Raw genomic sequence first — 16,738 nt, forward strand, 5'->3', positions numbered from 1 at the left:
AAAACATTCAACTCCTACCCAACACCCCTTAAAAATAAAAATAAAAAAAAAGAAAAGGGATCATAATGCAAAAATTTTATATACACATGTCAAAAAATAAATTATATTTTTGTTTTCGCAGAACTCGGAAGCGCCCTAATTAAGTATGTTTGTTCAGTTTGCTCGTAAAAAGTTGCAAAAGAATTTAAGGTGCATGGAAAAAGACAGCAAAATTTCATGAAAGAAAAGTGAAATTGTGTAAAATTACTGGCTGACTGTAAAAGTTGATTTAGAGAGACTATAGTTCTTATCCCTAAGTTTATCTCAATATGAAAACCAATAACTAATCTACACTGAAGAAGAGGCTCATTTGGTTATGATAGTTTACAAGATAAAAAGAGATCACTTTGTTCGAGTAAAGAAAAATCAAATGAGCTTTTTTTTCTCAAAAAAGGTCTTCAAGTGCCATATTTGCAATCCCACCACTGATAAGCAAACAAAAAGGGAGAGCAAACTCAACCATGCCATCTTTGTGTTTGTACTTCTGTTCAGATCTTGCATCTCTTCCTCCCTACCACCACACATTGTCCAAAATTTTCAGATCAACACACAGAACCATAACAAAATTCACTTTTTTTTTTCTTTCTAAAATGCCTTCTTTTCAAAAAATTAATCACTTGAAAAGTTAAATGAAACACAATCTTATTATTCTGTTTTACCTTTCACGGAGATAATACATCTCTTCTTGAATAGAATTGGCGGTTTCAAACAACTTCTGCAGCTCCAATTCCATAACCTGGCATTGGATACGAATCATTAATGACATAGCGCATGTGATAGGGTGAGTAGCTCAGAGAAGGTATTACAGCAATATATTCGAATTGAAATAACAAACATGCACGGAGTCTAAAGTGAAATTGTATTCCAGTGAGCCCAAAACTTGACTAATGCAGACCATGTGGCGATGTTTGGAAAGCAGTCGAGAAATTAGTAGGCCAATATAATTCAGTTCCTCATCTTTATTTTGTTTCAAATACCCCGAATACCCTGATTTTTTAATTTTTTAAGTAGATAACACAGCTTTTCATTAAGCAAAATGGAATGAGGCTAATGCAAAAAAAAGAAAAACACAAAAGATAAAAATGATAAACCAAGATCGAGAAATGAAAAAAATGAGAAGGAAAACCAAAAAAAAAAAAAAAAGAGAAACAAAGAAACACCGAAAAGAAAGTATCAATAACAAAGATGAACAAAACAAATAGGTATGAATTAAGAATGTCCCAGCCTCAACAAATATCTTGCATGAGATAGCTGCCAAATAGCTTCGAAAGAGAACCACCAATCAGAAGCTTTAAGATGAGTTCAATCCAATCTCTCATGAGAAGAAAGGTCAATTGAGAAACATTTTCTCTCAAATTATGTGAGAATACCCAGAGTGTTGAATAAATTGAGAAACTTGCCCCAAAAAGAAAAAGCATAGCATTCAAATATAAATATATATACATACATACATACATGTGATGGAGAGATTCTCCTGCCTCAGCATAAAAGACAAACTGAAGGAAGAAGACACTGATGTGGAATCTTCCTTAACAAAATTTCAGCTGAAGTAAGATTGCCCTTGAACATAATCCATAAGAGAATGTTGGCCTTCTTAGAACATTTAAAACTTTTACAATGCAGCATGATACAAAAGATCATCCAAAGAAGAGGAAGCCTTAAAAAAATCTAGTCCATGACTTCACTGAGAACTTGCCCGATCTTCAAATGAGGTAATCTAAAGAAGAGTTACATTAACCGATTCTAGAAATCAACAATTTATTCCTCCTTTAACAAACATCTTATAGGAGAAACCGAATAATAATGTTGAAAAATCCCAAAAGGAAAAAAAAGAACCTCCTTGATTCAAAGACAATGTACATAAGCGAGAAAAACAAAAACGTTAAAAGGATAATTGTTGACCCAAGAATCAACCCAATATTGAGCCCATTGTTCATTCCCTAAAGCAAAGAGTCTCCCATCCTCCATGTTATAGAGATACCGGATACACAGCCATGAACTTCTAAGTTATTGCACCACATTCAAAGCCAACGAAAAACTTGAGAACCACGAGTTCTAGCAATTTTCAAAAGGAACAAGGTTCTTGAATAAACCTCCAATCACATATTGAGATAAGGGCCAAACGTATAGGCTTCAAGGCTTCAATTCCAAATCCCTCATTAACTTGAGCTTGAGATCTGAAACTCAACCTAACCAAATGGTGAATTTGACTGCCTTCCCTACCTTCCCAGAAAAATGCCCTCAACAAACAATCCAATTCCAAACCAACCATGGAAAGAATAAGAAATGAGGGCATATAACAAAGTATGCATGATTGTAACGGATTACATAAAGCCATGCATCCTTCTCAATAGATTTTATATCTTTTCAATCAATCAATGTTTTCTGAATTTTGTTTATAACAAGTTGTCAAAAATAAATTTTTTTACTTTTTAGAATATCCTCCAAGATGAAAACCAGGATAAGATAATTGAAAGGATTCAACCTTGCAACTGAGCCTTGAAAAATATTGAATGAGCATTGATTCCTCCACATCAACTCCACAAAAAGCACATTTTTCCTAATTAATTTTTGGCCTGAGAACCATTCAAAAAGATTGATAGCCTGAATGGAAGTAACATACATATTGTCATCATACTTAGACTACATAGTATCATCTGCAAACTGCAACATAGGCACAAGAACGTTATCGCTACCCACTACAAAACCTTCATTCACACGTTTAGCTTATGCATTATTAATTAAATAAAACACTGAAATGTTCACTTGTCAAAAGAAATAAGAAAGGACAAAGAGGCTCCCCTAGCCTTATTCCTCTAGATGCCACAATTCTTCCACAAAGTCATCCATTAACAAAGACCAAAAATTTACGATTATGAATACAGCCACTAATCCACTTTATCCATCTGTGACCAGAGCTCTAAACAATAAAACTTCCTCCAGAAAATTTCAATCCACACAATTGAAGTCTTTCTCAATGCCTAACTACAAGAACTTTTTTCCCCTTATCTTGTATTCTTCTACCACTTCATTAGCAATAAGGTTAGGATCCAAAATCTGTGGACCTTGAATGAACACACTTTGAAAAGATGAGAGCATAACAACTTTTAATCTCTATGCTAGCACCTCAGTTAGTATCTTATAGACAGAAGAAGTAAGACTAATAGGCCGAATATCTTTTACTGAAGTAGCTGTTCCCTTTGGAATAGAGATACCCACAGGCGACACGGGCGGAGGTCTCCCCAATAACCATTCCATTTCCCATCCCTGCAAAAATTTTCATGCAGGATTCACGAAGACCAAGTTCTGGGGGCGGGGGGATTTTCCCCATTTGGATTTTTTAAAAATAATTAGATAATTTAAATCACTAATATGGGAAGAATTTAATTAAATAATTAAATTTCTAACTCATGATCAAGATACAATTAAAATGTTTAAGTTTCATTATTTCTGAAAATTAAAATCTAAATATTACAACAATATATTATAATCTCAACTTAATAAACTAAATATAACTAAAGTCATACATGTAAACTCTCACCTTATAACCGATACTAAGCCAAAAAAGAAAAAGGGAAAAATTTTAAGTTGGGAAATCTCCTTCCATGGGCTGTAAGACTCTATCCAGTTTTTGTACATTATGAAACCTCCCAAAGGATTAAAACCATATCTGCCCTTCACAATTCACAACCTTCCTCCACAGAGCATTCTGCTCATGCTCAAAAGTGAAAACACCACCACACTTAGTAAGAAAGAAGAAATTCTTCGCCCAAAGATCTTCGACGCCCAAACCTCCCAAGGAGCAAGGAGACTTGACTTTATCCTAGCTAACTAAGTGACACCCTTGGCTACTGCCAGTGGCTTTCCACAAATATATATATACACACATATCTGAGCCCTTTCTCAATGTTTCTACAAGGCAATAAGGATTCTCAGAATGGACAAATAATAACAATGAATACTATCTTACCTCCCTCAGCAAATAAAATCACTCAAATTCGAAAGTTCTCTAATTTGATCATAAACCAGATCCCAAAAGGAGCTTCATTTTGTTGGACACAATAATTACCCGTGTCTCTAGATTGGTATGGCACTACTCACTCTAGACTTTTGAACTCTACACAATTTGTGCGTGAGAGTAAAGATATACCTTTTACTTACAACCCATAATCTGATAAATAATGTAGGACTCTAATAGCAATAATAATCGTGCCAGGGCTTCTTAGCCATTCTCATGTGAACTGTTAAAATTGGGTCAGAGTAAACATTTGTTGGTTAGAGAAAATTTTAAAATGAGATGGTGTTTTTAATAAGAAACAAATTTCATCAATGTATGAAGTTTACAAAAGAAGGGAAATGAGCCCAAACCAAAGGAGTTACAAAAGACTTCTCCAATTGGTCAAAAGGGAGGGTAGACTATAGGAACTACAGACAATTGTACTTGATGGTACGATTAGGAGAAAAAATACTGAGTTTTTGCTAAGTGAAAACTTTGTTCAGGAGGTCGTCCCATGCTCTCCACTAGCCTAAAAAAAATTCTGAACCCTTTCTCAATGTTTCTAACTTCTTTCAAACTACGAAGAAAAATGACTTAAATCTATAGACAAAATGAAAACTACAGAGGAAAAAGTAAAAGAAAAAGGTGAGTCGTCCTACTAATTTAAATATCTTTTCTATATACAAGTAAAAGGAAGATAAGACATCTCGAACTAAATCTTGTTGGCAAAATGCGCTTGGAGGTACCAAAGGGAATCAGAAATATCCATGTGAAGAACATGGAAATTTTTTCCGCCAATGAGAGGAAACTAGAATTGACCAAAATCCCTAAAGAAATAATCCCAAGCCCAAACCTCTTTTTGAGCCTTCAGGCTTCAACAATCCTAAGTGTGGGAAATGATACTTCAGACGCTATCTTGGAGAGATAGTTTACTGCCAGACAAATTCACAGCATCTTTGCTATCTCTAATTCCAAAAGACATCAAACTGAAGGAAGCTAGAGATGAGACAACTAGATTTGGAAGATGCTACCATGGAGGAACTTTATAGAGAGGGGAATTGAAATTTTGTCCTACTTCTAAATGGGCCACAACTATGTGGAGTGAAGAGGATAAACAAAAGAAGAATCCGCAGCTTCGATCATTGGACTTTTCTTTTCTTTATTCAAGTTAATTGGAGGGGGAAAAAGTATTTTTGGGAAAAGAAACTTCCACTTCTGCTTGGAGCGTAACTACGAAAGTATATTTGTTTTACTAGACAGTTCCATAAGAAGATTAATACAGCTGATGAAATTCATAAAGGGATGCCTATACTTGATTCTAAGTGTTTTTAACGAAAGATAGCAACTCTAAAGTTCGGAATAAGGATGCCTATACTTGCTGCATATTTGCTCATACAGTCTGAATTTAAATTGCTGAACTCCCCCACAACAGTGCTTCAACTATTCTTGATATTTCCTTAATCCAAAAAAGAAACATAATTTGATTGATTTCAGGGTATGGATTTAAAAAGATTACAAAACTATGTGGTTGAACGAAGTCAGCGATTGTTTAGAGTTTGCGAGCTACAAAGAAACTCAAGGTTGTTCAATAAAAAGGAATGCCGAAAGGCAGGAGAAGAAGATAGTACCAATGCAAGCAAAGAATCCTAATTTCCACGAATTCAGACATCGAAGTGTCACAAAGAATTCCAATTTCGGATATACATGCCAATCAAAATCCTCCAAAACAATCAAAAGATAACAGAAGAAAACATAAAATGGAACGAAGTTGATTTGTCATACACAAGCAAAAACTTACTTCGACAGAGCCCTTCTTGGCAACATTGGACCAATCCTTAGCAGCCACCCCCGTCCTCCAATCGAAATCCACCGATAATGTGACCTGAGGCTGGTGATCAGGAGCCCAAAAACAGGCCATGAAATCACCCGCCTCCGCAGCAACAAACCCAAACTGCCCCGATTCCACCTTGTCGGAATAGTGATAGGTATTCCCAGTAGCCGAAGTCACCTACAGATTCCAAAACGCTATGTTAAGGGTCACATCGATAAAAAAAACCCGCAAGAAAAAAGAAAAAAATAAAAAGATCCTCCCAAAAAACAAATACCCGAACAATGAGCTTGCGTTCATCAGTCAAGGGCTGGCCTTCGTTGGGATTAACAACGTGATACTTGCCGACGGTCATGGCGTTCTGCTTAATGTCCTCAGAGATGCATTTGGTATGGCCGGACTGCAAGTCGAATCGAAGAGATTCCGATCTAGAAGAAAGAAATCCAATGAGTACTAGGAGCTGAAAAGCGGGGAAGAATCGAACCATTGTTGAAAATGGAAGAAAATTTTCAATGGGAGAGAGATTCGGTATTGTGTATTTTGAAGAAGACGAAAATCAGAGAGATTTCAACGACGGCCAACGAAATATCTAAAAACGCTAAATCAAAATTATTACTATCACAAAACTACAATATTTTTACATTTTAACAAACAAAAATTGTCAAATTAAGTCGATGGCTTTGACAGTTGTTCCGTTCCCATTGGCTGGAACACGTACTCTTCCTTCCTACTTCCTCCTGTGTCCAACACGTTTTAAAATCAAACAATCCCAATAGAAATTTTTCTTAAAATAACCCTAAAATTTCAAAACAAAAAGGTTTATTTCCATATATAATTTTCATAAATATAACTTACCGTAACAAAATATGAAAAAATAGATAGATGTGTCATTTTTATTAAATATTTCATGTTTTCCATTTTTTTTTCTATCATCTTTCTTAAAAAAAATTTTGTTTTTTCCGAACGGTTAAGATCTGAACAAAATTTAGCTTGTATCCAAATAATCTTAAAAAAAAATCGTGTAGATTTGAGTAGTCAAATATCCTGTAGATTTGAGTAGCCAAATATTGTGAAGAGCCAAATATGGTATACAAAAAGTGAATAATCTTATACCAAATCTAAACGCAAAAAGTAAACAATTGTAACCAAATTAAACAATCGTCTGCAAAGAATCTTTAAAAAAATCATAGATTTGGTTACCCAAATTGAAACGACCAAATCTAAATGTTCATTTAACAAACAATAGTCACGATCAAATCTAAACAATCGTGTACCAAACAACAGCCAAATCTAAACAATCGTTGTTGACGGGGCATTTTTTTGTATTTCCCATTGTGAGCTGGTGGTCTTTTTCCGTTTTCGAAATTGTTCTATACAGTGTAAATATTTTGCTGCTTTATTTACGGTAGTATAACAAAATAAAAAGTCCATGAAACCGGTCATTCTTTTCAAATATTCCAGGTTTACCCTTGTCGTTTTTGAATTTCACACAGTTTCGATTTCTTCCTTCCCTTCTTCTTCTGCAATTTTTCTTTTATATTTTTTTGAAACCATTATCATTGTTCTACAATTATTATTATTCTTTTTCATTATACTTTTGCTATTATTGTATTTGTTTTCAATCAATCATCAATCTTGTATTATTCTTTTTGAACGTGTCGTGAACTGAGATGAACTACATGTAGTTTATCATAGGGCTTTTCAAAACTATCGTTTATTATGAACTGCATGATCATATATCATAAACTACACAGTGATGTATTATGATCTACACGATTATATACTATGATATACACAATTGTTTACTAGGGTTTTTCCAAAATCATCGTTTATCATGAACTACTTGATCGTGTATCATGAACTACATGATCGTGTGGATCATGTATCATAAACTACACACGATCATGTATCATCATCTACACGATTGTTTACTAGAGCTTTTTCAAAACCATCTTTTATCATGAACTAACAATCATATGTATCATGAACTACACAATCGTGAATCATTTCCTACACGATAGTGTATCATGATCGTTTAGAAGAATCATGCATGTGTATGGCCGATGTTGATATTAACTACACGATTGTGTATTATTTTCTATATGATCCTGTATCATTTCTTATATAATCCCTTATCATGATCGTTTAGATGAAGAATTACACGCGTGCATGTTGTCGATTAATCTCGTGTTGACAAGAACATTTTTTCTATTTCCTATTGTGAGCTTTTTCCGTTTTCAAATTTGTGTTTTATATGATGTAAATCTTTTGCTGGTTTGTTATATTTTTTAAAAAAATACTCTTTAATTTATTTGGATAAGATTCAAATATTAAATAATAAGAATTAGATTCTTAATAAAATTATTGGTTAACGTTAATAGGAGTGAGATGAATCATATTAAAACTGGAGAAACTTACATAAATGTAACAAAACACCAAACTATTTACGGTCCGTGTAACAAACCCAATAAAATTCACCATTTTTTAAATATTCCAGGTTTGCCCTTCTCTTCCTCACGATTTCTTTGTGATTTCTTTCATCGTCTTCCTCTTCGATTTCTTTCATCATCTTTCTGCTTTTCCTTTTCTTTTTTTTTGTGATTTATTTCCATCATCTTTATTATTTTTCAATTGTTTTTTTACGTCGTTAAATCTTTCAATCGTATTTCTTCTTTTTTTTTTTCACTGCGATTTCTTTCCATCGTATTTCTTCTTTTCTGATTTCTTTCAACCGTCTTTCTTCTTTTTTATTCTTTTTTACATCATTTAATATTTACATCTTCTTCTTTTTTACGTCGTTTAATCTTTTCATCGTCTTTTTTTTTACGCGTTTACATTTGGGTAACCAAATCTAAACAACTGTGTATAAGACAAAGAATCTAGAAAAAAAATCATTTAGATTGGAGTAGCCAAATGTAAACAATCATGTAAAAAAAAATTAAAAGATCCTGTATAAAAAATTGAGAAAAAAATCTTGAAAAAATATAATCTGGATTGGAGTAGCCAAATGTAAATGATTGTGTAAAAAATATAAATGACCGTGTAAAGAAATCTAAACGATCGTATACAGAAGAATTAAAAAAATTGTGTACCAAATTAAAAAAAATCATTTAGATTTGGGTCCCCAAATCTAAACGATCGTGTAACAAAATTAAACGATAGAATTAAAAAGATAAATTGTAGCCATATCTAAATGATCGCGTATAAATTATAACCATATCTAAACGATCAACTTGTAGTTATATCGATCGCGTATAAATTATAGTCATATCTAAATTTAACTATATCTAAACGATCGGATATAAATTATAACAATATTTAAACGATCGCCTTGTAGCCATATATAAACGATCGAGTGTAAATTATAGTCATATCTAAACGATGGCGTATATATTGAACTATATCTAAACGATTGCGTATAAATTGTGGCCAAATCTAAACGATCGCAAATATATTACCCGCGCGTTATTGATGACGTAGTTAACGGGGCATTTTCAATATTTTACACGGTGGGCCTCTGAGCTTTTTCCATTTTTGGAATTGTTCTATACGGTGTAAATATTTTGTCGTTTTTTTATATTTTTTAAAAAACCCCTTAAAACACTGCAGGTTATGAGAGAGATATGTATTTGAATATAATTTAAATGTTCGGTTTAATTAAATATATGATATTTAATTAAATAAATTAACTAATTAATTTCATTTCATCTATTTTAATTTATTCTTATGCTTACCCTTAATATATTAAAAGTGGCTAATTAGGGGAGAATCATTTTTATACTGATCTACCCCTTGCAAAATTTTAAAATTCCAGCATTATCCTCTAATTTAAAATAAAATATTAGTTATTGTTTAAATTTTAAAAAGAATGAAAAAAATGAAACAAAAAATCATTTATATTCAATGAGTTGTGTAAATAAAATTTATTAATTATATTATTTTATAATTGATTTATTATTTATTTTTATTTATTTAATATAAAGAATAAAGTCAATATTAACTATTATTATCTTTTCAAATTCTTACCTCCCTTATATTTGAGAAGTTTTTATCTATTTATTCTAATAATTTAATTCCTAAAAATTATGAATTTATATTAATTAATGATGATCAAATCTCAAAAGATTTTGTAACGTTTTTATTTTGTTCAACTATATATAAAAGTATCTCTTCAACTGTTTTCTTACAAATATTTGAATTTCTTCCTATTTAGGCTAATTTTCAATTTTTTTACTGGTTATCATGTGTTTTCCCTTTTATGGCAAAGGTATATATTTTTTCTATAATAATTTCTATTATATAATATTGATCGATCAAATCCTCATCACTCATCTTTAGCTTTACTTTTGTGTTAGCAATATATTTTGTGTGTTACAATATGTTGATACTTGATGATTTGAGAGAAAGACTTGAAGATATACACGTAAGAGAGTAGAAAAATGATACAATGTCATTTGTGATTTCAAGCCCAAAAATGCTTTGAGTTATATTATTATCGGTGTTATTGTTAAAGAGGTGTGAAAAAAACTTATTCATTCATTTTTTTAATAATTGAAAAACTCTTATTATGTGTGTATATATATATCTTATCTTTGGAAGTAAAAAGGTTACTTTTCAAATGATTCACAATAATATAGTTTTGTCTTTCTAATAAATATTTCTATGTAGTTGGAAAGAAACTAATTGTTTTTCTTTCTTTCTTCTTCTTCAATTTTTGGGTGGTTCAAGTTTAAGGGGATTTTAATTTTTTTCTTTTATTTTTTTGTTACATTTTATTTTAAGATTTGAATTTTTCTATTGCATTAAATTTGTGAAGTCGTTTTTGTAAAATTTATTTCTAGATCACATTTATATTTTAACGTGCATAATTAATGTGAATATGTGATCTAAGATTTTTTCAAGCGACATTCATCGAAAATTGTTACAATGTATCAATAGGGAAGAACAGATAGATGCTTTTAGACCCATTGTTATGGTTGAAGAGGTAATTTATTTCTCTCTATATATTAATGTTTATTTCTAAATTAAAACAACAGTACTTTGTTTAATCTTATTTTAAATTACTCTTAGTGGTGAAAAAGAACATAGCTCATTTTTCATCAAAGTGTATTAGTATGAAGTTTGTAGTTTGAATCTCCCTACTTAATTATACTAAAAAAATATTATTTTGTTTAGTAATATTTAAATATAAAAGGCCAACAATATAACCTTTATACGTGCAACGCATGTTAATATTTTCTGGTAATAGTAAATTGTCAATTTAATGTGTAGTGAGACTAGTTTTAGGATTTAGTAACATATTTTAAGCAATCACTTACATTAAAATCTAATATTTGAATATGTATCAAACATGTATTTATTTTCAATGAAGACTTTTTTTTTTTTTTTTTTAATTTATGTTTCTTGATCCTCTATCAAATAAGCCTTAAACTTGTCTTTTAAAATTTGTTTTAACTTTATTTATGGAATTTGGTTAAGATATCCAAATACTAACTTTAAAAATAAAAAAATTGGTGAGAAAACAAATACAATTTTCAAAAGTCAAACAATTATAAAATGGGATCTACGAGCACTACTTGTGCACCGATTTGTCCAACTTTTAGAGTATTTTAAAAATTCAAATCCAAGTTTTGAAAACTAGTTTTTTTTTCTTTGGAAATTTAGTCAAACAATATTCATTTCAACTAAGGGAATGAATATTTTTTATAGAAAGAAAATTGATTGTAACTGCAAGGTTTGAAATATCAATATCGATGTAAATATTGAGTTTTCGATTTATGATAGTATTGATATTGATGAAAATTTTGGAAACTTTATGAAACTTTAAGTAAATTGTTATAAATAGTTCATAAAACTATGAATGTGGCCTAATTATACTATATTTGATTATTTTTAATCATCATCTCTCTATAAAGTAAGACTACTGGTAGATATTCAGTGTAAAAATATGTGAAGATGTCGATGCGAGACATGGTTTTTTTTTTTAGAAAAAAGAAAATTAATTAGAGAAAAATATCAAACTTTGGTAATTAGGAATATCAAACAATAGTACATGGAGCAAGTTTCCAAATATCATAGTGAATTAGGCCAAAAGGTTTATCACATAAAGAAGCATAATTAGGAAAGGACAAAGCACGTTGTTTCGCCATTTTTGCAATTTAAACAGTCAAAAGTACTGAACTTAGAAATATTATTTAAAAGGCCAATAGAAGTTAAACTACGGAGTTTATCAGAGCATGCATGACCTAAACAGAGATGCCACTGAAATATAGTGTTATCAATGACTGGAGCAGAGATGGTTGGGAACACATGAGAGTGTTGGAGAGATGTGAGCTCAAATAATCGACCCACCTTCCGTCCCGTACCAATCACTTGTCCCATCTAAGAATCCTGAACCTGACAACCATGAGAAGAAAAGACAATAGTAAGTTTGAGATCACATAATTAGCCAATAAAGGATAGGTTGAATGTGATATTTGGGACATGGTAGGTGTTAGAAAGTTTTATGGTGAGTGTATTAACAATGTCAACGTGAGAAATAGACATGTGATTACCATCAGCAGAGTGAATTAGGGGAAGTGATTGAACATGAATATGAGAGGATAACAATGAAATGTTAGAAGTCATGTGATAACAACAAGCCGAGTCAATGAGCCAAGAGGTACCTGGGGTGACAACAAGAGTAGTAGATTGGGAATAGATCACCTATTTCAGTAAATCATGAAGATTAGTTAACTGAAGGCTCGAAGGTGCAGTGATGTCAAATGATGTAGCAGCAACAACAACAACAGATGAAGAACCAGCTTTAAGAGAAAACTTGGGTTTGTGTGAGTGACCAGGAGGGCGAGGTGGATGAGTTAGACAATTATCCAAAATGTGACTTCGTTTGTAACAATACTTGTACTCAATGGTAGGACAGTTAGTAAACTTATAGCCATGAAGTTTGTAATTTTTGCAAAAACTAGTCTCATTAGCCTGTCGGAGATGAGCAGTGGCAAGAGCGACATCAAAGGGCAGAGAGGAGATAATACCAAGTCTTGTCTCCTCAAATAAGATTTCCTGAACAGCAGTGTCAAGAGATGGTAGAGGGTTGCGATGTAACAGAGTAGCATGAACGGATTCATATTCTGGTTAGAGACCCATTAAGACTTTGATGAGACGAATATGGTCAGGGCTAATTTTTGTCTGATCCAACTTAGTCCAAATGGGTTGAAGAGTAGTTAGATATTCGTTCACAGATTGTCCCACTTCCTGATTTAGACTAACAAGTGTAGAATGCAACTGATAATAATAAGCAAGTCCTATAAACTGAAAATGTGTGTACAAAAAATCCCAGAGTTCTTTCGCAGTATCAAAAGCATCAAACTGAGTATGGATGGTTGTAATAGAAGTGTTACCTAACCATGTGATGATTTGGTGATTTTTGCTATCCCAGTCCTCAAGTCTTTCAATGTACTTAATATCCTCCGTAGTAGTTTCATGGACAATGATATCAGAAGTATTCGCATCATTATGCTCAGTGTTGTTCTTACCAGTATTTTTCACTGGAAGAGTGGATTTGACAGGCTTGGTAATATCTCCCGTAACGATACGCCATAACTTTCGACCTATAAGAAAACTCCTCATTTGGTGGGCCTAGGTAATATAATTTGTGCCATCAAGAATGGTGCTAATGAGACGAGCTACGTCATTTTTCTCCAACTGAAAAAGTTATTGAGAATAGTAGCAAAAATTAGTGAGTCAAATACAATCACGGGAACCGAATCTCACAGATTAGCAAACATAGATCTGGAGCACGGTCGGAATGGTTCTGCAGACGGCAGACTTGGGAGCTTCACGCGGCGGGGAACTGAGCCTTATAGATCTGCAATCACATATCTGAAGCACGACGAGAATGGTATTGCAAACGGCGAACTTGGGAGCTTCACGCAGCGACAAATCTACAAACGGATTTTGTGTTTGACAGAGGCAGAGTAGCGACGACGGATTTGCAAACAGCGGCAGAATCTCACAGATTGAATGATCTCACGGTCAGATTTTCACGTGGTCGGCGGACTTTCTCACAGTCAGACAGAGGGGGCGGACTTGGAAGCTGGATAGACTAAAGCACGGATTGAAGATGGAATGGATCTGCAAGCGGATTGAATTGGAATGCACAAAGACTTGGGATGAATATGAAAAAGAGTGGATAGAACTATGGCCAGCGTCGGCGGCTATGTTAAAGGCTAGGCTCTGATACCATGTAACTTTTATTGAATTTCTATTGTATATTGCTTGAAGATTATTACAACATAAATGTACATTTATACATAAAAATAGACCAAATAAGGAATGAATATTGGTGTTAAATACAGGATAATTTCCTCCATAATTGTTGCTACAAGATCCTAATTTCGTTAATAAATTGCAATTACAAAATTAAAAGAAATGAAATGTTTGCATACAAAATATTTATAAATTACATGACTAATAAAAAAAATATATAGATCTTGGAGAATCTAATCCAGAGTCTTGACAATTATGGTAGAAATTACAATATTGCTTTCATATATGTTTTTCAATTTTGGTTTCTTGAAAATGAAATTTAGATGATAAAGAAAAAAAGAAACCTCACATCAATTCATCAATTCAATCTGTCCAACTTTGGTTTCATTTGCAGATCCTACTTATATGATTCGTGCAGTTGCATGCATTGCATCAGATAACATCTACTGAACTCTTCTCGCTCATAGTGCTATTCAGGGTGCAATGGCAAGATATATAGGTTTCAACCGTTGATCCACTAAATGGAAAACATGCTTACATACCATTACTTTTAGACTGTTTGGTTAATGAACATTGAACCATAATATGCATTCAAAGGTGTTAAAATATTTAACATATTTGCAGTCAATAATTGAGACGCACAAGAAAATTGTGATAACTGATCGAAAAATGTGGGCGAATAGTCTGTTGTGTTCTACCAAATCAACCAACTTTCTTCAACTTTGAGACAAAGTCATCCTTTTCTTTTTTAATTCTGGTTATTTACGACGACTAGACAATTATTGGGCTTTTTCTTTTTCAAGATATTAAAAATGCAGTTATCTAATATAAAAAAGTTTAAGAAAATCATGAACTTATTCTATATTAAAAAATTTTAGGAAAGTCATGGACATGTTCTACACCGAAAAGGTTTAGAAAAATCATAGGCTATAAAGAAGTTTATGCCTTTGGTTTTCAATTGTCTAAGTTAAAAGCACTTCAAGGTTTAATGTGTTAACTCTAATTAAATTTCTTTTGTATTCTCTAGCTGAAGAGTGAATAAAAATTTTAAAAGAGTGTCCTTTGCAATTGGAGGGATTTAAAATTATTTTTTGTGATTGTAGTAAATTTTGACATAATGGAGTTTTTTGTTGCTCATGGTTTTTCTCCGAGTTAGGAGTTCTTCACATAAATTCTTGTGTTTCTAGTTAATTAAATTAGCAAGGGAGTGGGGAGGAGAGTTATCCTCCTCTGTTTTTTGAACTGGCAGAATGTCTGTCTGCGCAAGAATTTTTGGAAATTTTAACTCATCCAAATCAATGCAATCAGTATAACCTTAGGTGACAAAGTGTGTGAATAGATATTAACTCGGGTTGGAAATTGGTAAAATCAGTAAATAAGAATGGATGAATAATGGTACGAAAGTGTTGCCTTGCGAAATGTGATCACAACGTGAAGAGTGACTTAGTTATGGAAAGAGAACTTCTCCTTTCCACTCTTTTGTCAAGTTCCTTTGTTTATGAGCTCTAAGCTACTGATGCATAAATGTCTATAGTTAGTTGGGTGTTGTATTAATTTTAGGTGTTTTTTAAAAATATAACAAAGCGACAAATTATTTACGCTCTATAGAACAATTTCAGAAACAGAAAAAGCCTATAGGCCCACAATGCGAAATACCAAAAATATCTCAATAAACGCGCGATTAATCGTCTACGCACGCCCGACTAATGTTAATAAACAGTTATTAGATGATATCGTGTTTATATACAATTGATACACAATCTTGTAAATTACCAAATACATAAACGATAAAAAATAAACGCTAAACGATAAAGAAAATACTTTAACGATTATTTTTAACGATCAGGTAAATTATCTTTAACGATTATCTCATATGTACGTCTGATAACGTTTGAAAATATAAACGATAATCATACACAATTCTGTACATTATATAAACGATAAGGTAATAAACAGTAAAAGATGACGAACAAGTTTAAATATACATGATCATGTAGAGAAGTTTCAATGTTCGTTTAGTTTCAATGATCGTTTATATAAGTATAAACGAACATTTACAGACACTCCAATAACTCGTAATTACAAAAATGTCATCAAAATGAAGGAGTTATAAAAAAGTGAAGGAACTTACTCAGACTTTTTCGTTCATCATCTTCCTCGTCAATCGTTTATATCCTGGTAATTACTTCGACAGAACTGTCGCGATCGATGATCTAACTTGCATACAAAAAAGTCTGAATCTATATTCATTTCGATATAAGCTTCTCTTCCTATATATCAATGATAGAAAGGTGCCATTGATCAGTTTTGAGCATTAACGATAAAAAAAAGTGATGTTGTGCTAACAAAGTTAGGCATTCAAGGATTGAATGAACACCAGGATTGAACTACCTCCTGTGTAGCTAAAACGTACCATTAGCTGTGGGAATAGGGTAGCTGTACTTAACACATGAATAAAGCTATATCTTTCAAACTCTCAACAAGTCCAACTTTTTGCAAAACTTAAACAAACAAAACATTACATATATTTATATATATATGACACTGGCTACAAATTAAATACTAGATTTAGGTGCAGAGAATTCGTACATTAATAGTTATCCTTACAA

General features: G+C 32.3%; 1 protein-coding gene across 2 annotated transcripts; it reads right to left on the reverse strand.

Annotated features, from left to right (window-relative positions):
* Positions 1 to 212: 212 nt before the first annotated feature.
* On the reverse strand, positions 213 to 6,489 carry LOC103503362 (transmembrane emp24 domain-containing protein p24delta9-like). Of its 2 annotated transcripts, none has more exons than XM_008467536.2 (4): positions 6,142 to 6,489; positions 5,835 to 6,044; positions 699 to 775; positions 213 to 550 (listed from the first exon to the last, which is right to left on the reverse strand). In XM_008467536.2, exons 1-4 carry the CDS (start codon positions 6,349 to 6,351, stop codon positions 406 to 408), a joined length of 642 nt encoding a protein of 213 aa, XP_008465758.2. In that variant the 5' UTR covers positions 6,352 to 6,489; the 3' UTR covers positions 213 to 405. The 2 variants fall into 2 exon arrangements, with proteins under 2 accessions (XP_008465758.2, XP_050945398.1); XM_051089441.1 differs by lacking the exon at positions 213 to 550 and adding an exon at positions 2,525 to 2,643 and having other exon boundaries at positions 706 to 2,216; positions 6,142 to 6,475.
* Positions 6,490 to 16,738: the final 10,249 nt, after the last annotated feature.

Source organism: Cucumis melo, chromosome 9 (assembly GCF_025177605.1).
Source record: "Cucumis melo cultivar AY chromosome 9, USDA_Cmelo_AY_1.0, whole genome shotgun sequence".
In the NCBI taxonomy this organism is placed as follows: domain Eukaryota; kingdom Viridiplantae; phylum Streptophyta; class Magnoliopsida; order Cucurbitales; family Cucurbitaceae; genus Cucumis; species Cucumis melo.